The sequence below is a fragment of the Neofelis nebulosa genome, chromosome 2 (assembly GCF_028018385.1).
Source record: "Neofelis nebulosa isolate mNeoNeb1 chromosome 2, mNeoNeb1.pri, whole genome shotgun sequence".
NCBI classification, from domain to species: domain Eukaryota; kingdom Metazoa; phylum Chordata; class Mammalia; order Carnivora; family Felidae; genus Neofelis; species Neofelis nebulosa.
The window spans coordinates 130459595-130485854 of NC_080783.1; the positions used below are offsets into that span (position 1 = coordinate 130459595).

A 26260-nucleotide genomic window follows, 5' to 3' on the forward strand; every position below is an offset into this window, starting at 1 on the left:
AAAAACAAGTGAAAATGTAGTTAAAAGTGAAAAACTCTTCTCTATGGAACTGGTAAGAATTACAGGAATATGTGTGCCAGATCAACATTTGATATTTCTTAGACAGAAAATGGATTAGAATCTAGTCCTGATACCCTGAGGCACAGAAGAGATTGCTCACAACTAGACATTTGGATCAAAATTCTGGGGGTGTTCCTTATCTCTATGTTTCGTTCTTACATATCACTAAGGCTGTCCAATTGGATTTCCAAAAAAAAAAAAAAAAATATCTACTTTTACCCGGTTGTTCATATTTTGCTAACGTGTAGCTTGATTGCTGCCACCATTCCCATCCTTGCCGATGAAGACTGGGAGGGACACGGTGGGGAAGGAATTCTAGCTCAGATTTCTGAAGGTGAAACTTGAAATTGCCCCAGATCATAAGGTACAGAGTCCCATATGTAACAAATATATAGAACATGTAGTCCAAATTTCCCACATGTGCAATCCTGTGATCAAAGAAACTGTTGAACAGGTTTTTTTTTTTTTTTTTTGTCTTTAACAACAGATGAAGTACAACAACCCATATCCCACATAGCGCAGAGCAATTATTTCAGAATATGGGGTCTTTACATCCCAGCAATACTGGGTTATTGATGGTGGAGAAGGAAGGCAATGGGACAAAAGATCTGATTTTAGGGTTCCCCACAGCTGCCCCGTAGTCCATCCAAACTTCTAATAAAATTCCAGTAAGTCCATAGGTCTGAGAAAAGGTGAGGGAGAGCATTCATGACAGCAACTGCTGAACTGTGGCCCACGCCTTCTCCAACCTGTACCTTTCTGTTACCTGGGTGAGTGATTTGTGCCAACTTAGTGATTTAATGCAAGGGCATCTGGTGCAGTGTTTACCTCCAGGTAGAGGCACCAGGTGGGGGCCAGGACAAAAGTACCAACGGAGGCCCATGTGCCATATGTCTAAATATTTAAAAGTTATACATTAAGCTAACACAGTGTTGAATAAAATACATTCCAATCTGCCACACTGATGCAAATGCTTTCCTAAGAAATGGAAACCCAGTTGTAGATTTATAATCCTTAGTCTGCTCAGGGTTCTGTACCCAACCCTGGCCCTGAGGCAGCCCTAGTCTCTCTCTCTCCCACGTTTTAGACCCTTTCCTTCCATTTCTGAGCTCTGGTTTTCACTGCAAGGGGCTTCTTCTCACTCATGTGTGAATTCTCCCATGTACACTCCTAGGACCGAGTCACTTATCTACCCACACAGATTCACTGTCGGCCACCCCTTGTGTCCAGGGATATGCAGTCATGGTGCTGCTTGCCTTTGGAAGTTTGGACCCATAGAAGAGGTGCATACATGCCCTTTAAGTGGGTAGAGGCCATCGGGGAAGGGAACACTAGGTTCCTGGCTACTGAGATGAAGTGAGAGGAGAGTCAGAATGGACTCCTCTTTGCTGAGACTCAAGTACATGCTCTAGGCTGGTACAGGGACAGAAACGAATCACTTCCATATCACAGCAGGGCAGTCTAATTACTGTCCTAGAAATAGTGACCCTTTCTATAGAGCTGAACATTTGGATAAAAATTTTGTTGAAGTTTTATGCTCATTAATGGTGTTGATGGAATGAATTATATTTTTACTCTGTGGGAAAGTTGGGGAAGCAAGAATTGAGACCTTAAGTATGTGAACAACTCCGTACCCACTTTTCACCCCAATCCTGTTCTCAAAGGCATAATATTGCAGGTGGAACCCACATGGCAAGAATGCTGGAAAGCAGCAGATGAATAAAAATCCACTGAGTTGGGGTTTCTTCAAAGGAATAAACCCTTTAGAAGAACTTGAGAATCCAGATTAAAAAGAACATTTCATTTCCATTTGTTATATACCTAAAAGTGAATTTTTATTAAAAGCAGATCACATCACTTCAGGAAATTCAGAAAACTATATCTAAATACATGGAACGCAAGATATTCCTCATCAATTTAGATTCTTATAGCCTCATAAAGATAAAATGCAGATGAACTGATTTAGATCAAGCCTTCATTAAATTTTAGAATTAGATTTGGAGTCCCATGTATTGAAATGTGTGGAGTCTGATTCCTGAGCACTGTGACAAAGCCATGAGTGGATAATGATAAAGTGCATCGTTGCTAGAAATAACACAGTCTGCCTTTGGTTTGTGCTAATAAATTATAAGACAACCTAAATTCCAATTTTAATATGAGGAATCCACCTCATTAGAAGTAATCACAAACTCTGTATGTTATCAGCATTTTCATGTGTATTCTTTGGTGAGTCTGAAATATAATTTGCTGTTTATGCTTCTAACGTAAACCTCCAATTTCTGGCACTAAGCCAGAGCTCTAATTTATTTCCATCTTTCCTTATTTCTTACATCAAAAGAGACTGTTGGTTTGAATAACAAACATTCAATCGACTTAGACATGGGGTGGCAGGCAGCACAGGCATTACCTGTTTACCTTTTATTGCCTTTTTTGAATTGGCTTTTCTGGGAACAAAACCAGTAAGACATGATGTTCCTTCATCTAGTTTCTACCCAGGTTATCAGAAGACACCCCCCTCCCCGCCCCATGGTAGGGTAAAGAATTCAGACTAGAAGCCGCTTCCAACCTAACACTATCATGGATTATTGCTCTGCCGAGTCAGGTAGGACTTGGTTGTCCTTAAGACTCTGGCTTGGGCTGAAAATTGTTTTTGATTCCAGGAGATGCTGCTGCTAACACGCTTGTAACCTGTAGGACAACAGTGTGCCGGGAACGGAACACACACTCTTTGAGCCACTGTGAAAGTTTGCGAGGGTTCTCCCGCACCCACCTCCCCTTGCTGCCTTGCACAGTAATTGGCCTGATAAAAGGCAGAAACAATTTATTACACCTCGGGTGGTACTTAAAACAAACTTTATTCTCAGGAACAGCAGTCATGTCTACTTGCTGCTGTATATTTTGATATTTCCTCTAAATACTAAGTCTGAAGATATTCAAATTGCTAATCACTCAAATTCCCTGCGAATTTCCTGGTTCTCCAGGTTTTCTCTCATGATACTCCATGTAAACACTGTATTTGCAAAGATACATAGATCAGCATCCCTAGAGTCACACGATCACATCAATCTGTGAAAATAGCATGACTTAAAAAATCAAAGTCTCTTAGTACTCTGCCAACAGGCTTTGGCATAATCTTGGCAATCATTTAGACTTTTTTTTTTTTTTTTTGCTGTTATAATTTTTTCCCAAGTGGAAATAGTCTCATGTTTTGCAGAAGTTGTCCAAGCTAGTGAACATCAATCCATCTTCCTGGGTACTAAATTCATCAGCTGAATGTATTCAGTCCACAGAGAAACCAGTAAAGTGAGTGTGGAACTGCTCGCTGGCTGCTCCATTCATCTTAAGAAATTGCAATACAAATTCCTGAAATCATTTACGCAGGAATTTTTATTCTTTAAATCTTCCAGTGTTAAAGCAACAAGAAAACACTTAGAATGTCCTTTGGTGGAATCTTATTACACTTGTTATTATATGTAAACTGATATTCTTTGATGCCAGCACGTTCGTTGCCCTTACAGAGAGATCTCTGCACAATGAAACAAAACAGAACCGAAGAGGACAAAATAAAATGTCAGTCTTTGCTGATTCGAATTAGATACATCAACAGATTGTCTGGTAACACAAATTGGCCAGAATACAAAAAATCTACATATTACAGTATTTCAAGAAAAATAACTTCATTTGAATACAAAAGGATAGATACACTTTCTTTTTTTTTTTTTTTCTTTTTTTTCTTTTTTTCCTATAGCCACTCTTGGACAGTGGATGTGTGCTTGCACTGGGATAACTCAGTGCTGCTAAGATATACAGGGTATGACTGGCTTGAGCTTTTGGAGGGGGTTGTTACACATGTGCATTACTAACATCAGACAAAGAAATCTTTCAACCAACAAGGGTTACAGAGCAACGTTCACTAAAGCACAGGTTGGAAGGGGTTCAGGGACTGAAGCAGGCCAATATGGCAGCTTGTAACAGATTTCCTTATACCCACAGTGCACTGCCAGCAAAGAATGCTTCTATTTGGTTGGTCCACACACCGGGCCAGTGGTGCTGGGGCACCCCGCGGGCGAGTAGCGAATGTTTTTAGGTTGCTTGATTTGTTTGTTGTCCTTCCTGTTTCAGGGGCTGTCACAGCCTTTCCGATCGGCAATAATGCTCTGCAGCTGGCAATGTGATTTGCGGTGATGGTATCAACAGCTGCCAACTCCTCTGGAGTCAGAAAGTAACAGTCTTGACTCAGGATGTGCTGTCCACGGCTGATAAATATGGCTTAGTTCAGTTAGGCCTTCTTAGTTTGTACACGGTGTTTGAGTGGGGTGTCTGAGTGTGTGTTTCCTATGTTAGCAGCGAATGCTCGCGTTGCGTTGGCTCCCCCTCCCGGGCGGGCACGCGCTCCGGCCGGTGGCTGGTGGCCCATCTAGAACAGCAGGGGGCTGGCTGTGCCCAGCAGCGCGGCCAGCAGCAGCAGCGCCGGGGAGCCGGGAGGGGGCGCCCCCTGGCCCGAGTCGGAGCCGCAGCTGCCCGCCTCCTCGCACCGCAGCTTCTCGCACAGGATGCCCGTGTACGCGGCCGGACACAGGCAGCGCACGTTGTTGTGGCACGTCCCTCCGTTCTGGCAGTGCAGGAGCTCGTTGTCGCAGACATTCGCTGCAGAACGAGGGGTGGGGGTGGGGCGGGGCGCGGGGAGGAGAAGCAGAATCAATTTAAGTTCATCTAGTACATCGTGTTTTTCAGCTTAAAAAAATCTCTATCGATCTTGTGCTTCCCCCCTCCCCTCCACAAACTAAGCATGTGACTCCAGTTTCCAAACGAATGTAGTCCGCTGCCTTTTTTTTTTTTTTTTAATTATCATATTTGTCCTTTTCGTATAGATTTTTGCTGCAATCCTGGATGGTATCATTGTCCATTTCAGGCTATCGAATACGAAGGAATGTAATACTCCTGGTTTGGCAGTATCTTCTCTTCATAGAACTGGGACCTGTTGTGACCTCCCGGGTTTTTAAAGAGCGAGTGCCCCGTACAAGAATGCAGAGTTTTGAAGCCAGGTGAATGGAAGTTAAAATGCAAAGCAGTATTGCTGAAATGACCAAGAACCTCTAAGGGGTGGGCCATTCTCCCTGCAGGTGATTCCAGCCACTTCATGCAGGAAGACCGAGCCAACAGGGAAGCAAGAGGGGAGAGGGGACCGGTCAGGGGACAGGCAGCATGCTCCAGGCAGGCGGGCAGCCAGATCAGAAGAGAGAAAGTGGTTTTGTGGGAGGAGAGGGAGGACGAGCGATCATATTTACCCCTGACAGCCCTATTAGGATATTCATCGCCATGTAAATATGGGAAATAGAGTCCAAGGTTACCTTGATTTCCCCGAATAGTAAAAAATGCGGTGATGAAACCCTGATTACCAAAATTTCACTCTGTCCATCAATTAATAGAATCCGTTTGAATAAATCAAGCAAGCAATTCCAGACACTGCAATTCATTCATGGTCCCTGTCATGTAATTTTCATCTCTAATAATTACTTATTTCAAAGTTCTGGTTATCCTCATTAATTCCATGTCTCCTATTCTTTTAGATAATCAAGGTTTCACTGATTTAGCAGAATGTTAAATAGGACCCAGGGAAATTAAAATAATAACAGAGTAAAAGAGCCAAGAACACTTCCCAGCAACATATGCTGCTTAAGCACTTAATATATAGAACCACTCTGGAGTTGGGGGTAGGGGCAGAGCACAAAAAATAGATTCTTATAAATTATAACATTTTTCATTTTTAAAAAATGTCATGGTCAAATTTCCCCAGGGGTACCAGGTGAATTAAACACAGACACACACATACACACACACACACACACACACGCACGCACACACACACTTAATATTATTATCAAGTGCAAAGTATTAAAAAAAAAAACCTCCCAAGTAGTAATTCAATAGAGAATGTTGCTTGTCCATTAATCATGTTCAGCAGTCATGTCACCTTCAAAAGAAGCTTCTTACACACAAATGTGCTAATGCCCTGTGTGCAAATGAGCTGAGGAATGATGGTAGCGGACACTCACAGAGTTCATAACAAAGTGCCCTAAACAAGGCCTTCTTTTACCTTCTTCCACAGTAACTCTTTGGCAACCTCTAAGGCAGCTGCATCACTCACTGGTATAATTTTCAAATGTACCCACATTTGCTGTCTGTAAATGTCAGAAGTGACTATTAAGGCCTACCAAATCCTTGAGGCTCAAAATATTGATATACACGGTAGTGTCTCAGGGGTTCTAATGATTATTTAAGCTACCTCTCATTAGGTGGTAGAAATCTTGAATATTAGACCCAAATGATGGTATTTTATGTGTCATGGTTAAAAAAATGCCAAGATCTGTGGCTGCGAGGCAAAATCTACAAGGGTAGAATGGTTACACCCATGGTCAGAGATGGTTGTTGTTAATTTGAGAAGCATACCTAGGTTTTCAGGATTTTGTTTTGCTTACACTTCAGGAAATATCTGTTTAATTGGGGCAACATGGAATAAACAGATCCAAATAACTGTTTCCATTTAAAGTTAAAGATTCTCAGCATTTCTTGTTCCAGGCAGCAGATTGCTGAATGGGATATTTCCTTTCATTTGGGCACTGGAGGTAGGGAAATATCTGTTCCATCAATATCGATAATTGCTTGCCTTGAATAATTGAGAAGAAATCAATAGTTAATTAAATATTGCTCCCCTTAAAAAAAAAAGCTATTTTTCTTCTTGGACTTGAATGTAAATCAGTTGAACAGAGGTTTCTTTCTTTATTTCTTTTTTTTCTTTTTTCAAGAAGCTGGTGATTAAGTTCAGATTCAATACCTTCCCTACATTTAAATAATCTGCTAGTTGATGTTGGGAAGTGTGAGAAATTCAATAAATATGCAAGGAAGAGATGTAACCCAGGATTCATAATACCGTGAATTGGGGATATCTATTTTTCTGTAGGAGGTAAACAGAAATCAAACCTAGAATATATTTTATCACTTTACAATTCACTATAAGACATTTTACATTTAGTCTCCCGATTGTGCTATTCAACAAACACAGAACTTCAGCGTATGAACAGCACTTTGTTGGAGTCATGTGCTAGAAGCACGTCTAAACCTAACTACAGATCTTACCTGCTCTTCATACATCTATTCTCCAACTTCATGTCTTTTTGAACCAAATTTGTGATGCTTAACGAATAAACTAGGTGGTTAACAAATATCACTGAGCTCTTCTTCAGCATATGAAGCCTTGTACTGAACACCATGAAAAAGTTTTTTAAAAATATTATAAAGCGTGAACTCTGCTCTTATGGAGTTCAAGTCTGGTTGGGAAGATAAAATATGTACAAGAAGTGATCTAATATTAATTTCATTGACATGCCTTTATTGATTCCATCCATCTCAGCCAACATCTGTTGTGTGACAGGCACCCTGCTCCATTCTATGGTTGTAACTCTACCTGCCCTAAAGAAGTTCACAGTTTGGCAGAAAACAAATAAAATGAACATACACAAGTAACTGTGAGACCAAAGAAGACTAGAAAGGAAATATTTGCAAAATGCTAGTGGAAATAATTATTTGGGGGAAAATTAGAGAAGATTAGAAAGGAGATTGTATTTAAACAATGGTGTACTCCAGGCAGATATTGGTTGGAAGAGCATTATGGATGAGGAAGCTGTATGAGTATGGATAAGGAGACAGGGAAGTGCAGAGTGCTGGTTATTAAGCAATTGTCTCTCAACTCTAAACCCACCCTTCCTTCTCCAAATTGTCTCCTGGCTTCCACCAACAGGGGGCACTAGAGGCACTGGAGAAGGTGAAGAGATTTCCCTTTTCCCATTTGATGGCTCTTCCTAACATTGTTGCCCCACCATGGCCCTTCATCCCAATTGCAGCATTTGGTCCCAGTGCATAGCTTTACTCAGAACCAGCTTTATCTCACCCTTAGAAGGTCCCTGCACCAACCCAGCAGCATTCCTTTCCTAGAGGTTTGAGCTTAGCTCCAAGGGGCCCTTGCCCATGTTGCAGAGGTACTAGGAGCAGCCAGGCATTACATCTCCTCAGAGATGCACGTTCCATGTCTGTGCGGTCTCCCCCTGTACTTCTAGTTTCTAATAACCCATCCCCTTCCCTGTAAGCCCTCTGCCTGGGAGTGGTGCTGCTCCCTGCTTACACAGTTACTATCTCTGAGTGACTTCAGGGGCTCTCATTTCTAAATTCCAAAACACCTGTTTAATGATTTCCTTTGATAAATTCTGTCAAAATGCCTAGTGTGGTTTCAGTTTCCTGACAGGAGCCTGAGTGAGAGATGCATGGGACACGCTAGTGAATGGTGAGTGGACTGCAGTGGCTGGAATGTTGGATGTGCACAGGGAAAATGGAGACTAGAAAGGTAGGTTGTGGCCTGATGACTGTGTAAGCTCTACATAACACACAACACAGCGTTTAAATAACAGGCAATGGGGAGCCATCAAAGACCTATGACCAGGGCAGGGTTTTAAGGGGGAAATAGACAGATGAGGCTTGGCCAGAGAAAGGACAGACTGGAGGCTGACCTTTGCATGGAGCCAGCCATGCAACCCAGATGCTTCAGTACAATGGGCTTGGTCTGGTTAGAGCACTGGGGAGAGAGAAGGGGAAGATTTGGACACAGGTGATTTGAAATGGGTAATTTTCAGTATTTGGATGCATTATAATGTAATTTATTAAGAAATGTAGATTGGAGGAAGACTTTGGTCAGGGATGAAAATGCACTTTTCTTGGACCTATTGACTCTGAGGGGTCTGTAGGGTCTTCTTTAGGGGTCTTGTTATTAGTTGGAAAAATTAATTAACCATTCAGGAGGTGGGTCATCTTGGAGATACAGGTTTGGAGCAGGAGTGATGGTGGTCATCACCAAGACCGGATCTTGGTGGAATACACAGCAAGGAGAAATGAAGGAACCAGTTGGAAAACTGAAGAATATCAGCATTTAGGTCACAGGAAGAGAATGAAAGATCATGAAGCGTTCTGAGAAGAAAAGATGTCAACAAAATGCAGTGATCATATGAGGGTATAAAATTAAGCCTAGAAGTTTTCCTGCTGTGGTTGACTCTGTCTAGGGATAAACAGACTGGCAGAGTATGAGAGGAAGGGCACTTTGAGTTGGGTGAAAGAAATTTAAAAATAAGCATTTGATTCTTGATTGAATCTGGTAAGAAGGGATTTCAGAATAATTTAAAAAAGGATTGAAGAAATTTAAAGAGCTAACATTTCACCGAGGTCTTTGGTTGTCAGTCTAAAGCAGTGGTTTTCCACAGTGGATGACATTGTCTCCCTGCAGACACTTGACGATGTCTACAGATGTTTGGCTGTCACATCTCAGGGCCCGCTACCGGACAGAGGCCAGAGAGGCTGCTAAATATCCCTCAATGCACAGGACAGCCCCCACAACAAAGAATCTCTCTTCAATTAACGCTGATGGTAACATGATGAATTTCTGAATGGGGGTGTCAGCCAGGCAATGAGGAGGAGTTGTCTTTACACATACCGGGCAAAGGAGAATGAAGATGTCTTGGTGATTCTAGGTCACAGAGGATTTTGAGTTTGTAGGTGTGCAGCTTGGGAGTTAGAGGCAACTATAAGTACTTGAAGTTGAAATGTAAGAGTGGATTATCCTTGGAGGGGAGTAAATACAGAAGCTTGGGATCTAAGACAGACCCTTGAGTGCTGTTCATAATTAAAGAGTAGGAGAGAGGAACCAAAATCAGCCTTGTCATATAATTTGTTCTACTTTGCCCTGTTAGAAACAGTAAAATCAGAGCTTGAGGAGACTCCAGAAACTAGGCAAGTTCTAGATGAGGAAACCAAATGCAATTTAGGGAAGAACTAGAGCTGAATCAGGTCTCTTGATTTGCCGATTACTGCTCTTTACATAGAATAGAACATTCAGGAGAAACGCAGTAAATGGTGGTGTACAGTGTGCACCCTGTGCTCCTCAAGACAATATAATTCACCTCTGTAATCCTCAGTAGGTTGTCACTTGTTTTGACCTTCATATTGTATTGTCGGCTGTTCTGCTGTCAGACCACACTGTGCCTAGGTTGAGGTGTTTGTTGACAGGATCGAATCTCACATCTTCTAGACTTCTACCGCATTCTAGGAGAGCCCCAAATACCAATCAGCTCAGACATAAATATAACCAAAAATAGCAGAGGTCTGGTTTGGGAACAGCAAATATGCTGCATATGCTGCCATTTCCTCTTCCTCCATGGAGAAGACATAGCTACTTATCCATGGCACTCTCTTGCATCACACTTCAGGATTTCTTGCAACATAAGGTTTCAGGCATCCACCACCAGCTGATAGAACTGGCATGAGGATGAACAGCCATTTACAGTCCTGTCATCATCGCCATCTTGTCTGGCATGTCACTGCAGATTAAAAATCCAACCGGGGAGTTTTTGCAGTTATCACTTCCTTTACTTGGTGCCCTTCTGTGTGGATTTGTCCTTATTTTGGGAAGTATTTACATTAAACATGTTCTGATTTTTTCCTTACCGCTATTGATAATCTAAGAGTGTGTGACCTTGGTAAACAGGGAAGGTTTGTTTTTCAATCCCTTTTCCAACACTTGATCCAGTATTGGATGCAAATTGCTATTTGTTAGACACCATTGTTTTTATTATGATACCTTTTATTATGATATCCTTAGATACTGGATAAGCTAATCCTTCTTTGGTAATAGTTTGGCCATATTCTGAAGGATAATTTTACAATTGATAAAAATAATTCATGTATGGTGTGTCCAATATCACACCATATAATCTATAACCCCCTGACATTTCAATATCAGGAATGCTTTCAAGTAGAGTGACCCAAATGATCTGTGGCCCTTGGTAGAAAGGTTACAATATTAATGTTAGACCCGAACAGTTACACGGCTAAAAGATGAAGCGTGGAATCCTGGTGGAAAGTTTGTGGTTGGCAAGGTGTTATAATAGCTCTGATCACACCTTCAGTAAGCAAGCTACAATGGTAGATAAATAGGCTTCCACAATTGCTATGAGTTTCTAAGAACACTCAGAATTTTCAAAGTGAAAAAACAGGAATGCGCAGCATTTCTTCCTCCCTTTTTTGCTACTTATTTTTTTTCTAGCTTGAATAATGAGCCACTGGGATGTAGTTAACTATTCAATTTTTTTAAGTTTTTTTTTTTTTTTTTTGAGAAAGAGGGGGCAGGGGAGGGGTGGAGAGAGAGGGGCAGGCAGAAGATCTGAATTTGGCTCTGTGCTGACAGCAGAAAGCAATGCAGGGCTCAAACTCACAAACCGTGAGATCATGACCTGAGCCAAAGTTGGATGCTTAACTGACTGAGCCACCCAGGCACCCCCAAATTATTCAATTCTTTACCTTTTTTGTAGGTTCCTTGTCATACACATTTCCTATTCCCCAACTGCAATCTCTTGTCAAAATGTGCATTATGAGAGTTTGATTCCTTTTCCCTCTATTAGTCCTTTCTGGAAGGAATGGAAAAGCAGACATAGAGAAGGATCCCTATGCTCAAAATGGGCACCAGCCAGAACTTAATGCTGCTGCTTGCTCTAGTCTTCTTTTCTTTTCTGACCTGAAGGGTCACTTATTCCCGTTATGGTCATGATGATCCATTACATTACAAAAGGGAAGTTTTCTTTTCTCTGTTTGGGTCTTGTTCAAAGCTATACATTTAGGTTCACCCTGTCAGTGAGTTGCTATGCTTGAGCAATGCTGGGTCTGTATTTATAGACTTGAAAGTTTCTCTTTTTGGCTTTGTCTCAGGCACTTCAAGGGATCGATGCAATGCGTTGCCATGACAGCCTTCCTTGATGGTTGTATTAATAAAGTGACCTCTACCTTCACCACCTGAAACAAGCCCAGGATTGCCGAGGGAAAGATGTTCCAAATTGTTCCCGTCCTTTTCAAAGAAACGTCAAAGAGTGAATAACCTCTACCAAACAGGCTAATAACAAAGGCATGTGTGAAACATTCAATTCTGATTTAGACATTTGAGATTTTGTGGCAGGGAGATGAAGAGCTATGATTATGACCCATTTATTCAGCCTTGGTGGCTGTTATACTAACTTGTGAGCTGTGAGCTATAAAACTGAACCTACAGGTTAGCTCCTGGGGTATAGAAAAAACTTTGCAGACCATGGTCTAATGGGCTTTTTTTGAATTCTGGGTACTCTAACTGCATTTCCCTCCATCTCTTCTCACTTGTGTCTGGCTATGACTGGTAGATGTATGGTGGAGAAAACATTAAGAGGCATGAAACATGAGTTTTGGGTCTGACTAGCCATCATTATGCTGTGAGGCTTTGGACATATCATGAAGCCACTTAGTGACATCTATCCATCCATCCATCCATCCATCCATCCATCCATCCATCCACACATCCATCCACACATCCATCCATCCATCCATCCACACATCCATCCACACATCCATCCATCCCCACATCCATCCAACCATCCATCCATCCATCCATCCATCCATCCATCCATCATCCCACCAGTCACTGTTCTCGACGATGGGCACATAGCGGGAGCCAGGTGGACAATGCAGCTGCTTCTGGGGAGCTTACATTCTGATGACAGCTACAGAGTTAGGGGAAGAGTTTGACATAGGTATTTCTAAAGTTCTCTTGAACTTTATGATTTGCATGCATATTATCATGGTAAGCCTATTGTCTGAAAAGGCAAAGAGTGAGGAATTCCTCTTCTTTTTGATGAAATACGTGATGATTGTTGGACGTCTCCAGTATTAGTCCTGGTGATGACTCAGGTGGCTTTTTTTGCTTGACTGGTTTTGCTTGTCAGTCTTGTCTAGTGCAGGAATAGTTTTTCTCCTGACTTGTACTATAAGCATGAGATGGTATGAAGAGAATGAGGCAAAGAGAACTTGTGATTCAAGACTGGTCTCTGTAGTTAATGGGCTGCGTGAATTGGGGAAATCATTTAACCTCTTTGCGGCTCTCTTTCTTCATTTCTGAAGCAAGAGTAATAACGCTTGTCCTGTTCACCCACCTCACAGTTGTTGGGACCCTCAAGATAAGTTATGTGGAGGTCCCACATATATTTTATATTTAAAATATAAAATATTTATTTATGTGGGATATATTTATATCCCACATAAATATTTTATATTTAAAAAAATATAAAACATAACCTAAGTATACTTTGTTAATGTTCAGTACCTTTCCAATCCCTGCCAAGTGTTAGAAGCCTGGGTTGAAGAGTGAGCTGTTGCTCCTATCTCTGCCAGATGAGGATTTCATCACTACCTATTCAATTCAAGGCACTGAAGTGAAAATGGAAGCAAATGTCCTCCCTCAAAGATGCATCTATGTGTCCCCTGTGGGGTCAAATGTTCAGTCCTTGAATATTTATTTATATCCAACTGTTGTGTACTCCACAACAGTTCTGTGAGTTGGCTTGGGTGCACAGTTCCCGTCTGTTCAAAGGTGACTTGTGTACTCACAATGTACCTTCTCGGGTACTGATCAGAGTACAGAAGGTGTGTTTTCAGGGGAACAGGGAGGGTACCACCCCACAGCCCACCTTTAGCCTCTGCTTTGGTGAGGCAGGGATAGATACAGATGCAAACCAGGAGCTAGACTGCAACGTGGGGGCCATCCATTGGAAACATTTTTGCCTTCCTGCTATCAGCCTACCCTGTGTGCTGCATCTCTATCCATCTGGGGACAGTGGTGCTGGTGGCAAAATGCCCATGTGACAGCATCCAGTCTACTTGGTTTCGGTGTAATGAGGCCAAGGAGCAGAGCTGAAGGGGCCGTCGGGAACAATGTGGGAGCTGTCAGCTGGGTGCTCAGACATGTGTGGGTAATGAAGTACAGCAGGTTCTGACATCAGAGAGAAGCCGTTCTATTCATATTCATCTAATCTCAAGGCACTGATTATGGGAGTGACACTTGCTCTTGTCCAGTTCAAGGAAACACTGCTCAAAACATCATAAAAACAGCCACGTTCATTTTGAAGGAGCCTATGTTTGCAGCTTGCAGCAACACAGCCAGCGTGAGAGAAATCACAGATGACTCCAATGCAGGAGCGAGAGGCGCTGCCCAAACACCCCCCAAGTTTTCAGCTTCTGCAACCACCCCCTCCAAAAAAACCCCTCCGCTGATGTTGAGAAAGAATTAATTCACTGAGAATCCCACAAGCCAAAGGCTGGGTATCTTTTCCCAAAGCGATCACTAATGATGTATTGAAATCCTATTTAGGTCAACACCTTCAGACAGAGACACAGGCAAGGTGCTCAAAAGACCGTGCTGAGAAATCACACAGTTTCTCATCTGGTATCAGAAAACACACTTGTCTAGTTTAATAAAAAGGTGCAGCCTCTACTCTTTTGCCCGAGGTGAAAGATGGCTCCTGTTGGGAGGCTTAGTCACACACGATGCAACACACATCAGGGTCTAAACCACCATTTCAAAGGGCATGACGCTATGTCAGGAGGAAAAGCAGCACAAATGTTTATCCAGCATGATCTCCATAAGCACAGACATACACCCCTACACGTGCCCTATGTAATACAGACCTTAGAAGAAGTACTAGAACAAACTGTACCAAAATGCGACCAGTGTTTATCTCTGGCTGGTGGGAGTATGGGTGATTTTAGTAATTTTAATTTTCATCTTTAGACTTTTCACTTTTTGCAAATTGTCTAGAATATATAGTCCTTTGAAAGTATTAAAAATGTTAATTAAAGGAGCTATTGTTACTTGAGAACATAAAAGGCATCTTTTACAGAGATGATAAAGGTGATTCATGTAAGAAATGATCCGTGTGACCAAATTTTGCCACATTTCAGTATTTGTGCTATTCATATATATTTCTAGTCAAACTGCTGGTTATCTTAAATGTCTCCAAAAATTATCTCGGAGTATGTTAACTAACTGGGATTTAAATAAAAAGTTGAAACTACAAAAACAAATTATCTCATAAAAGAAAAAAGAGTTCCTACACAGTCCCACAATCCTAAGAAGGCCGCAAGTGTTTTCACTCATGTGTGGAATTTCAGAAACTTAACGGAAGACCATGAGAGGAGGGAAGGGGAAAAAATAGTTTCAAAAGGGAGGCAAACCATAAGAGACTCTTAAATACAGAGAACAAACTGAGGGTTGATGGGGGGAAGGGGAAAATAGGAGATGGGCGTTGAGGAGGGTACTTGTTGGGATGAGCACTGGGTGTTGTATGTAAGCGATGAATCATGGGAATCTACCCTGAAAACAAGAGCACACTGTATACACTGTATGGTAGATAACTTGACAATAAATTATATTAAAAAAAAAAAAAAAAAAAAGGCCCCAAGCACTGAGATTCCTTGCCTTGCCAAAGACTAAACAGTGCCAGGTATGGATGGAAGCTGTAGAACCCTTGGGGTTAAAGGGATCTGTAGCCTGAGGGCCTGCTCACTGCTAACCGGTGCAGATGATATGAAATGCATGGGCATTCTTGTATTGGCAGATCACAGTGATGACTGTAACTGAATTCTCCACTACCATCCCAGTATAGGGGTTCAGAGTCCAGCTTAACTGCCCTGGAAGAAAACATATTTCATGTGCCTTGAACCTGTGGGAGACACTTATGGGCTCCCCTTGTATGTGTCTGCACCACATCTAACATGCTCACTGTGGTTATAAGTCAGTAATGGGCACTGTCCCTGGCACCAAACTGATGCCCGATAAATTATTTACTGAACATGTAAATACAATGTGTCTTTTGTTCTCTGCCTTTTTCTGAACAGTGGGCATATATCTATTTTAGTAGACAGACAAGTAGATTGGTAGATAGATATTGATACACATGCATATAAAGCTTATTGGCTGGAATGGGAAGTGGAGGTAACTTTCCCTTAATGGCCTCATTTTGTTTCTGGGCAGTAGGAGGTAAGACTAGCTCCTGAGCTCAAGGAGACAGAGAGAGGTAAAGCGAGACATTGAAGGTAGGGCTGGAATATTTGGTAGGGAGTAGGACAGGGAAGTAAGACAGGAAGCTAACAGGGGACACCTGGCAAAAGTGCTGAGCAGCTTTGACATTCCAGCTCAGCCTGCATACCATGACTGGTCAGACCTTTCCTGCTTTCCTAATGGAGAACACTAGAAGGAAAGGCATGGTGACTTATTTGGGGTTTCTTCCTTCGATGATACAGTTTATGCCTGGGGAAGGGATGGAGGGAGGTGAAGAAGCAAGAGTGGCCACCTGAGCTCAGTCATCAGAAGCACCCCCTTCAATTTTCATTAGGCAAAATGTATTGGCCCTTAGTATCATCTTGGCCATGTGAGTAACCCAAAGGTGGAAAAGACATGGCCCTGAAGGAAATTAGTGGCTTTCCTTTTTTTTTCTTTTTTTATAATTTTGTTTTAATGTTTATTTATTTTTGAGAGAGAGAGACAGAGTGCGAGCAGGGGAGGGTCCGAGAGAGAGGGAAACACAGAATCTGAAGCAGGCTCCAGGCTCTGAGCTGTCAGCACAGAGCCCAAGGCAGGGCTCGAACTCTTGAACCGCGAGATCATGACCTGAGCTGAAGTCAGACGCCCAACCGACTGAACCACCCAGGCGCCCCTCTTTTTGTTTTGTTTTGTTTTGTTTTGTTTTGTTTTGATTGGAAGGTGACTAGACAAATTCGGAACATAGGCTAAAAAAACATCCAGATGGAACTGTTCTATGTGGAACTAGGATGGAGGTGATACACCATCACAGGCATATGGAAGAATGCAGGTAAAAGGATTTGGTGTTCTTTGAAATGATGAGGGAATTGTGAAAGACAATCCATATAGCCTCATTCCATGCTGAAGGCAAATCTGTAAAACAGTCCACATTCTGAGGAGAAGGTAGAGCAATACTACAGTAGGCCTTTGATATTTGGCATTAAGAATCCAAGTTATCTGCGACTGAGAGGAGATAATTGTGTCATTAATTCACATGCATGTTTTTTTTTTTTTGAGACAGAATTTCAATGCCTTTGAGCACTGTGTAAAGCTAAAATATAATTTGAGGTTCCTGTTTGTCAAGCTATAGCTAAATGACTCCTTAGAGACTTAATTTTTCCTATATATATTTGGCAGGAGTGTTCTAAATATGGTCTAAGCCCTCTTAGGATTTTTAAACAGCAGGGATATTTAAGTATGAAAAATAGCTACTGAAATCACACAGCAGTAACTTTTCTTAATGATTTTTTTTTCCCTGAGAATCACTGTAATTCACTCTTGTCTGTTGTGGCCTTGCTGTCACCATAACCACCTCCTGACAATGTCGAACGAAGTCTTGGGAGGTGATTTTATAATTGGATGAAGCAAAGCCATTTCCCTGTTAATGCCAGTGTCAAAGCAAAATGAATTGGTGTCAATAAATTCAAGGTGAGGAAAACAACATTATGGAATCAAGAGAATGTGCAGAATGATGACAGGAGTCATTTAGGGATGCCAAGCTCCAAGTAAAAATGACTGCTAATTTTCAAAAATGTACTTGCTACTGCATCAGGGACCAAACATTTAAGTGTTCTAAAGTACATTAACAAGGTTCCAAACAGACAAGGGGTTACAATTATAGATGGGTCATAAGCATATCTTTTCAATAAAGTCATTGGTGACCCATTGCAGTTCACATTGTCCTTTCCCATTGATAAAGTCCCGAGACATCCAAAATTTGAACTGCAAAATTTAGTGTTTAACTGTTTACTTTGGTTTTGTCCAAAGGCCTAGGTTCGAATACTGACATCACCACTCATGGCTGAATTTCTGAGCCTCTATTTTTTCATCTGTAACAGAGGCCATCTCAAAGGGCTATTGTGAGCATGAGAGATCATTCAGCTCAATGATTATTATTAAGAGTTTTGTAAGTGTGGGCTCTGTTCAAAGTCCTGTAATAAAAACATAGACTGGGAAAGCCACAGGAATGGTGTTTATTTTTGTAGGTCAATGTATTCCTTGGATAATGTAACTTCACATGGGGTATGTTCTTGTGTCTTCTAGTTCACTTTAATCATTAATAATTTCTAGCTTCTGGGGCACCTGGGTGGCTCAGTTGGTGAAGCATCTGACTTTGGCTCAGGTCATGATCTCACAGTTTGTGAGTTGGAGCCCCTCCTCGGACTCTGTGCTGACAGCTCAGAGCCTGGAGCCTGCCTCAGATTCTCTGTCTTCCTCTCTCTCTGCCTCTCCCCTGATTGTGCTCTGCCTCTCTCTCAAAAATAAATAAACATTAAACAATATTTGAATAAAAAATTGTTTCTAGCTTCTTTGGGGCTTAATAAATACCTGTTGATTAAAAAAAAAATCATCTTTCCCACCTACAGTTCCTTACACAGAAAAAACAACTGCTTACCCATTGAAAAGAAGATCTATTTGCTCATTTTTCTTTAATGAAGAGAAAGAGGGACAAAGCGTGTTCTAAGGAAAATGTTTTGGTAAGACAGGAATGCTAGACTAGCTCATAAGTAATTTAAATAATTCTGTGTAACGTAACTTTTACCAAACCTAAACTTCAAACATGATGCAGAAGGTAAAGTTACTCAGTTCTTTCTTAACATCCAAGGGAATCTTTTCTTAATAGGTTAATTAAAAGGTGTAGGGATGAGAACAAATCCAGAGTGGATGATTTGAAAAGGGGAAATAAAGTCATTGCAGGTATAGAGAAGGACATTTTAAGTCTTCTAAGAAAAGCATAGATGTGTCTCAGGAGAGAGGTGAGCTAGTCAGCCCGAAATCAAGAGGCTAGCAAGCAACATGTGTGAGCTGTGCCTTCTGGGGCTTTCAGATTCAGAGGCAGAAAGAAAAAAAAAATGTAGGAATTGGTTTGGATACAGTTGGGAGGCTGTGAACATTATTTAAAACACAGTGAAAAGATGTTAGCCCTCCTCTTTGAAGCAGACTAAGGCATACCCAAAGTTAGATTAAGCAGGAATGAATACGATTTGGGTGGGCTGGTTAAAGAGAAATCACACAAGAGCCTTTGAAATATACCTTGTTCTTTTTTTTTTAAGTTTTTTCTTTTTATGTTTATTTATTTATATTGAGAGAGAGAGAGAGAGAGAGAGAGAGAGAGAGAGAGAGAGAGAGAGAAAGCGCATGAGCGGGGGAGAGGCAGAGAGAAAGAATCCCAAGCAGACTCTGCACAGCCAACCTGGAGCCTAATACGGGGTTGAAACTCACGAACCATGAAATCATGACCTGAACTGAAATCAAGAGTTGGACACTTAACCGGCTGAGCCACCCAGGTGCTCTGAAAATATCTTGTTCTAACACGTTTCATTTTCTTGGACATTTATTATTCTTTTTTTGAATATACCATAATTTTATATTAATAATGACTTATTCTAGACTATCAACGGGATTTTGACTGTTTTGTTCCTCAATGCATGTGTGATGCCTAGAACCATGCCTAGTACCCGACTGTATTCAGTGGTTGCCTGAGTATTCTCAAGTGAATGAATACATGAATTTCATAGAAAAAAGTCATATATAATATCCATTCCTCCCTTTCTACTTCTAACCTACCTTCCCACTGTGTCTATTCTCTCTCCCCAAATCAAATGCGCAGAAGTGCTATGGCCAGATTGAACTCACAGAGCTTACATGATACCCCTCGCTCACTGGGTAATGTTGTAGTCAGAATCCTTCACAATGTGCTAAGAATCTCCCTATCGTCTGTTTTTACTCCCCAACATAAACTTTCCAATGTTGGCTAATCTACTTACTGTCCTAAACACATACATATGCACAAGACAAACAAAAATAAATTATAATTAAGATACCTTTGCATATGTCACTTTGCCAAATAATTCCACTGGCCTGGCAGGATAGCTATTATTATTATTATTATTATTATTATTATTATTATTATTTCCATTTTATGGGAGATGCGTGGATTTTACCCAAGCTGTACCAGCAACCCAGCAGCAGAGGCAGGACTAGAACTTAGGCCTCTCTGGCCCCAAGCACCATTGGTCCATTCTGACCTCCTGTTCCTTGGCTGTCACATGCTGGCCCCTGAGTCAGAGCCTCTACTCCTGGTGTGTCCTTCCCTAAACTCGCACCCATCCTTAAAAAGCCAGTTCATGGACACCCCACCATGAAGATTTCTGCCTCAGCCTTCAGACACCAGCCCTGCCTTTGATGCCTAAGATCTAGATCTAGACATAGATCTAACTCTAACTGTAGATAGAGTTTGAACAGCCTGGATTTAAACCTTGGTTCCACCAAATACTTGCTGGATGATCTTATGAAGTCGCTCAACTAATCTTTGTTTTATTCACAACAGGGAGCTAATTTAATACCCGGTATCCACTTCATAGGACTTTTACATATGTATTAAAGGAGTTAATACATATAAGGCAGCCACCACAGTGCCTGACACACAGAAAGTCCTTCAGTAAATGCCAAGGTTTATTTGACTCTTCAAAACTTACAACGAACACCCCATTTCCACATGCATTTCTTGTCTCCTCCGTGAAAACACATGCAATTTGAGGGTAGGGCATTGTCTTGTAGCTCTTTTCTTTGTCTGCACTGAGCAGCACGGGGTGCTTTGCACAGAGTGGAGGTCTAAACATTATTTCTTGAGGGCAGTGAACATCTCTTATCTTTGTATCCTAAGCACCTATTCTACTGCCTGGCACATAACAGGAGATTCTTCTTGGTGTGCTTTTTTTTTTTTCCCCCCTTCTCAAGCAATTCTGCATTCCTAAGATCATGTGAGAGTTAAATCACTCTTGAGAATATAACTGAAAATAATCTGGTTTCATTACTGACTCCAAATAGTAGTTTCAGCAATGTTCCTTTCCTCTGTAGTTTTTAATACCTTTTGTTTCTGTTTCTTTTAATTCTTTGGAGTGAAAGCAGCAAAGACAGGGGGGCAGGGAAGGAGAGAGGGAAGGGTGATGCAGGGTTGGGTTGATCTGGAGGGAACACCACACCAGAGATGTGGTGCTGGCCCTCCTTGGGGTGGGGGTGGAAGGTCTCCAGCTCTCCTTGTTTGGGAGTATGGATTGCATTTAAAGTTTAAGCCTTCCAAAATCTTAAATTAAAACTCTAGCTCAGCTTTAGCCTCTATCCTGGCTATTTTATTCCAAGGATGAGAAGGATGAATACGTCACATGTACTCCCTATAAAAAAAAGTGCAGAAGGGCAAACAGGTTTTTCACTCCACAAATTCAACTTTCCGACTTCTCCTCAGGCCAAAGCCAAGACCCTGACTGACTCCAATGAACACGTTTCTTTGCACTGGATGTGCTGCTTGGTATGCTGTGTGATCCTACGTGGGTCAATTTATCTGGCTTTATTGTCCGGGGTTCTAATTGTTTTGTGCCAGTTGCTCCGTGTAGGTCTCTCAGTTAATCTAAAGTTCTTTGCTCCACTCACCCCCCTTCCTCTGGGTTCCTGCTACCTGTCACTGCTGCAGTAGACCTTTCATCTGTGTCCAGGTCACTCATTTCCATGCAATGCTTGCTTTCTACACCAGGTGCCCTTAACTAGTCACATCTTCTGAATATCACTTCAGTGTATTAGAATGTTTTAGGCAGGTCTCTGACCTGTTCAATTAGGCAATTCCTTTGTGGTAATGATTGTTGGTTATAAATCTTTGTGCTTGTCAAATGCCCCTACAGTGTTTAAATGCTCTAATCTAAAGGTGCACCTATGGCTGGCCTGGCTTCATCAAGACAAAACAGGGCAATTTATAAATAGATTGCAAAGAAAGAGAAGAATCATGAGGGTAGGGAGTGGGAAACAGAGGTTTTCTGACAATGTAATCATTTTCCCATGAGAATTCTTGGATTTTTTTTTCTCTTGGCCTAATGCTTAAATATCTAAAAATGTCTCAATTAATGTTATGCCGTTTTAATTCATCAATTCTCTTTTGTGGGAACAAGTATAAAAAGAAACCCAAGGAAACAAAGGTACCATGAATTAAAATTGTGTCTTATTTTTTCTAGTATTACATAACTAATAAGATGAAAGTTTATGACAAAAATTCAGTCAGTAAAGAAGAATCATGCCAAAATTTCAAATAAATGCGTTTGTATGACCAAACTACATGATATAGATCTTCTTTACAATGCTAACATCAATAGATCCTTAACTATATGGCCAAAAGCAATTATGTGAGAATAATGTGAAAAGACTGAATGGCCACATGAAAAAGTAAAGGATTTCCAGTGATTTCCAGCCTTCATGAGTTTATTTCCTAAGAAGCACACAACAAATTCCTATTGATGATGGGTACTTGCCTAATGGCATTAAAGTGTGTCATCAATACGCACTAACCAGGCTGGGAATCTAGTCCAGGACATCCTTGATTGGAGACCAGTCAAGACACAAATGAAGACCTGAGCTGGCTGGCATGGGGGGAAAACTAACTTCCTGGTTTGTCTGATGGATCTGAGAGATCGCTGGAAGTCACCTGGTATAGTTTGCCTCTAACCCACTCTTTAGGAGAAAGGGGAAAGGCTATGATGTCATACAAAGCTGGGTCACATTTTGGTTCTTCAGCTCTTCAGCTCACTAGTTGTGGGAACTTGGGAGGGCAAGTAAACTCCCAGATCCTTCCAACGTTGTAAAACAGGCACATAATGTTTTCCCAGCAGAGTTATTTCTGAGGGTGCAAATAGAGACTGCATATAAAAAGCTTACCAATAAATGGTAACTATTTTGATTACAGTGAGGTCTAAATGAGATATAATTGTCTATGAAACATCTGTCAAATAGCAAGAGCTTCTTCAATGTTAGTTCCCCTTCTCCTTTTAAGAAATTGAGAAAATCTCTACACAGTCTCTCTTCCTGTTTGGTAACTTAAAAGAAAAACACATGTTGATACGTCATTTGATGTATCATTTGGTCAGGGCAGGGGAGCGGGGCGAGAGAAGGGGGTTTAGTCAAACCATGATAATAGCAAAAGCTAACATTTATTTATTGAGCATTATTGAGTGCTTTTCATGCATTAATGTATTCAATCTTTTTTTAACAATCTTATAAGGTAGGTATTCTTATCCTGATAGTTTTATTGTAGATGGAGAAACAAAGACTCAGGGAAGGTAAATCATGTATCTAAAGTCACATAGGTAGTGGGTGGCCAGAGCCTGGGATCCCACCCAGTTTTGGGGACTTAGTCACTTTGTCTAATCTCTAGGCATTACATTAATATGCTGGAATGCTGTGACAACTACTACTTGTGTCCCTCTGTTTCCTTCTCTACCAAACAGAAACCAGTACAGCCCAACTACAAGGCATCCAGGTGGTGAGGGCAACAGAAAACAGAAAATACAAAGCTGTGTTGCAGACCACCTCAAAATTTAGATTTAACACTGAGTTTCTCAGCAAAGGCAGGCACAGACTACAGCAGGTCGTGAATCCATCCACTTTCATTACTTGCTTTGCTGCCAATCCAGTTCACGCCACCAAAGCCTTCTGCCTAGACTACTGTGGCCTTGTTAGTTCGAACCTCGCCCTCTCTCTTTGCCCCCTCTACCATTCATTGCTCTCACTGTAGTCACAATTATTTATTATTTTTTAATTGAAACCCCCATATCATGTCACCCTACTGCCTAACATCCACTGTGCTTAGAAGAAAAGCCACACCTCTTCTCCTGGCCCTTCAGGGACAGGTGAATCTGGTGTCCAACTCCCTCTCCCACCTCATCTCAGACCCTCTTCCTCTGATTCACCGCACCACACTTTCTTCTTCCCACTTTCTGAACTGGGCAAGCTCCTTCCTGCCTTTCTGCTTTTGCAGGATGAATTTCTTCTTCCCTGGAATACTCTTCCTTCAGAACTTCCCACAGTGGGCTCTTCTTGACACTTGGGTCTCAGCCAAAGTGTTACCTTCTCAGAAAGGCCCTCGATAACCACTTGTCTAAAATGGTCTACACCCACTGTTCATTCCTTGCCTTACTTCCCATCTGCCTCCCACCAGCATATGAGCTCTGGAGAGCAGGGGCTGTGTATGTCTTCCTATTACCATACCTTCAGCACCCAGAACAGCGCCTGGCACAGCATTCGTGCTCAATACATGTTCAGTGAATAAAGTGAAGGCGTCTATGGCTTGTTTCACCTAGTATCCTTCCTTTAAGGACCTAAAACTATGACGGGAATACTGGATTTTGTGGAAGCTCTCCTGGCTGAGATGGATTTTAATTGCTCTCCTACTCCAGGATTAGATAAACTCTTCAGACTTTCTGGGCTTTAAGGCCCGACGATACCTCTAGAACACAATTAGCACTCCAGGCCCTCTAGAGTTACATATCATGCGATATGTCACAGCAGTGTCGTTTTATGCAGCCCCCCTCCAGTGGAATATTATGCACTTGGCAATCTGGTAGAAAATTCTCCTCAGAGAAAAGATCATTCCTCATGATGGATGAACGGTTTCCAACATCAGTTTCCACAGCTAGGCTACCTCCTAATTTCTAGTTCAGTATAAAACTGAGAGCTGAAGAATGTGGCTGCTTTAGAAAGAAAGAAAAGAAAGAAAGAAAGAAAGAAAGAAAGAAAGAAAGAAAGAAAGAAAGAAAGAAAGAAAGAAAGAAAGAAAGAAAGAAAAGAAAGAGAAGAAAAGAAACAAAACTATCAAATGATTACAGCTATTATTTCCATAGAAGTGCCTTTTCCCCCAGCAATACAGCTAAGATGCTAGGAATATAAATATTTGTAAGAAGTCAATATGAAACCACGGGCCATAGAGGAAATAATTTCATATCCCAAATAGGAACTATTGGATTTCTTTGTGAGATTTAATTGCCAAAGTTATTCCAAATGGTAAAATCTGTCCTGCCTGATAAATTATTATCAGCTCACCTCTTTATGAGTAACAGAGCAAAGGAGGGATGTCATGGTAAAAGAGGCTGCTAATGACCCGAGAGTGCACTCCTGGGAGCTGCCAGCTTGGCCCTGTGCAGAGGCACAGCTTAGTGCCATGGCACCGGGCAATGAGGCAAGCGTCATGACGAGAGCCAGGGCTAGCCATCTGTGACGCTGAGATGGGTCTCAGCCTGCATGGTCATTGTGCTGAGAACTGTGTTTTGAGGTTTTTCTCTCCTGGCAAAGCAAATTGTTTTCTACTCTCAATGTTCCAAAGACACAGAAAAGAACAAAAAGCAAAATCAGAAAAGGCGAGCCACCACTGTACTTGAACCCATTGATGCATCTCTGCTCCCCTGGTGTACCTCTGGCTAGTTGGGAGGCAGGGACCCTGATTTGTGGTTTTAAATCTCTCACTGTCAAATCCAGAAGCAAATGATTTTCCCTGGGAGTACCTGGTTGGCTATGTCTGAAAATGCTGCTGTGAACCCTTTCCTTCAACATTCCCTAACTGTGTATTGGAACAGCTCCCTTGTGCCAAGTTCTAGGTTAGAGCGTTCCATCCCCAAAGGTGTTCTAACAAATTATCCCCTGCTGGCTTCCCACTAGCATCACTGCATAATGGGTTTTGTCAGAAGAAACTAGTGGGGAGGCTAAGGCCTACCCCCATCTGTAAGGAATCATTAATCTTTATTGTGAATAATTTTGCAAGACTTGACTAAATAGAAAAAAGCTCAAATTGAAAGTGTAGTTTTTTCTCTTGGCAACTTATTTTCCACTCCTGCCTTGCCTCTGTCCCCCTCCTCCTCCTCTGCCCCCATTCCTTTCCTTTTCTCAGGCTGGCATCTATGTATACTGGCAAGGGTATTTGTGAATACTCTCCAACAGCAATGAATGCAGAGAATGGGATCTTCAGAAAGTGTGTATTTTACTTTGCAGCTGAATGAATGGCATAACCTGAAGGTGGTAGCCTCTGTGTTCAGAAAACAACACAACACAACAGAACATGTTTGTTTTTTAAACAAAGTTTTGGGTTTTACAAAGGACATAGGAATAAAGTTATCCTAAGTTTAAGACTCAGACCAAATTTATCCAATTTCTAACTCACTCTTCTTAAACAATGTATCTTTGCAAAGTTGCCTTAAAAAAGGCAATAAACTGCTCTAACCATTTTGTCTTCAGTACAATTCAGGCAATAATAGATAGTGTGAGCCACTGCTAACTAAAAATCCAATAATGACATTTTTTAGAGGCCAAAGAGATTAATAAAAATAATCAAACAATATGCATTGAGATGACTTTAAAAAAACATCTTTCTGCTTAGTCGGTTAAGCATCTGACTTTGGCTCAGGTCATGAGCTCAAA

The 26260-nt window shown here is 41.5% G+C and overlaps 1 protein-coding gene across 10 annotated transcripts in view; it reads right to left on the bottom strand.

Moving 5' to 3' along the window:
- Positions 1-2896: 2896 nt before the first annotated feature.
- NTNG1 (netrin G1) overlaps positions 2897-26260 on the bottom strand; it is a 337549-nt gene continuing 314185 nt past the window's right edge. For all 10 annotated transcript variants that reach the window (XM_058716355.1, XM_058716363.1, XM_058716359.1 and 7 more), the window contains one exon: positions 2897-4707. In XM_058716355.1, the coding sequence (XP_058572338.1) occupies positions 4478-4707 (230 nt within the window). In that variant the 3' untranslated portion in view covers positions 2897-4477. The remainder of the gene's footprint in view (positions 4708-26260) is intronic.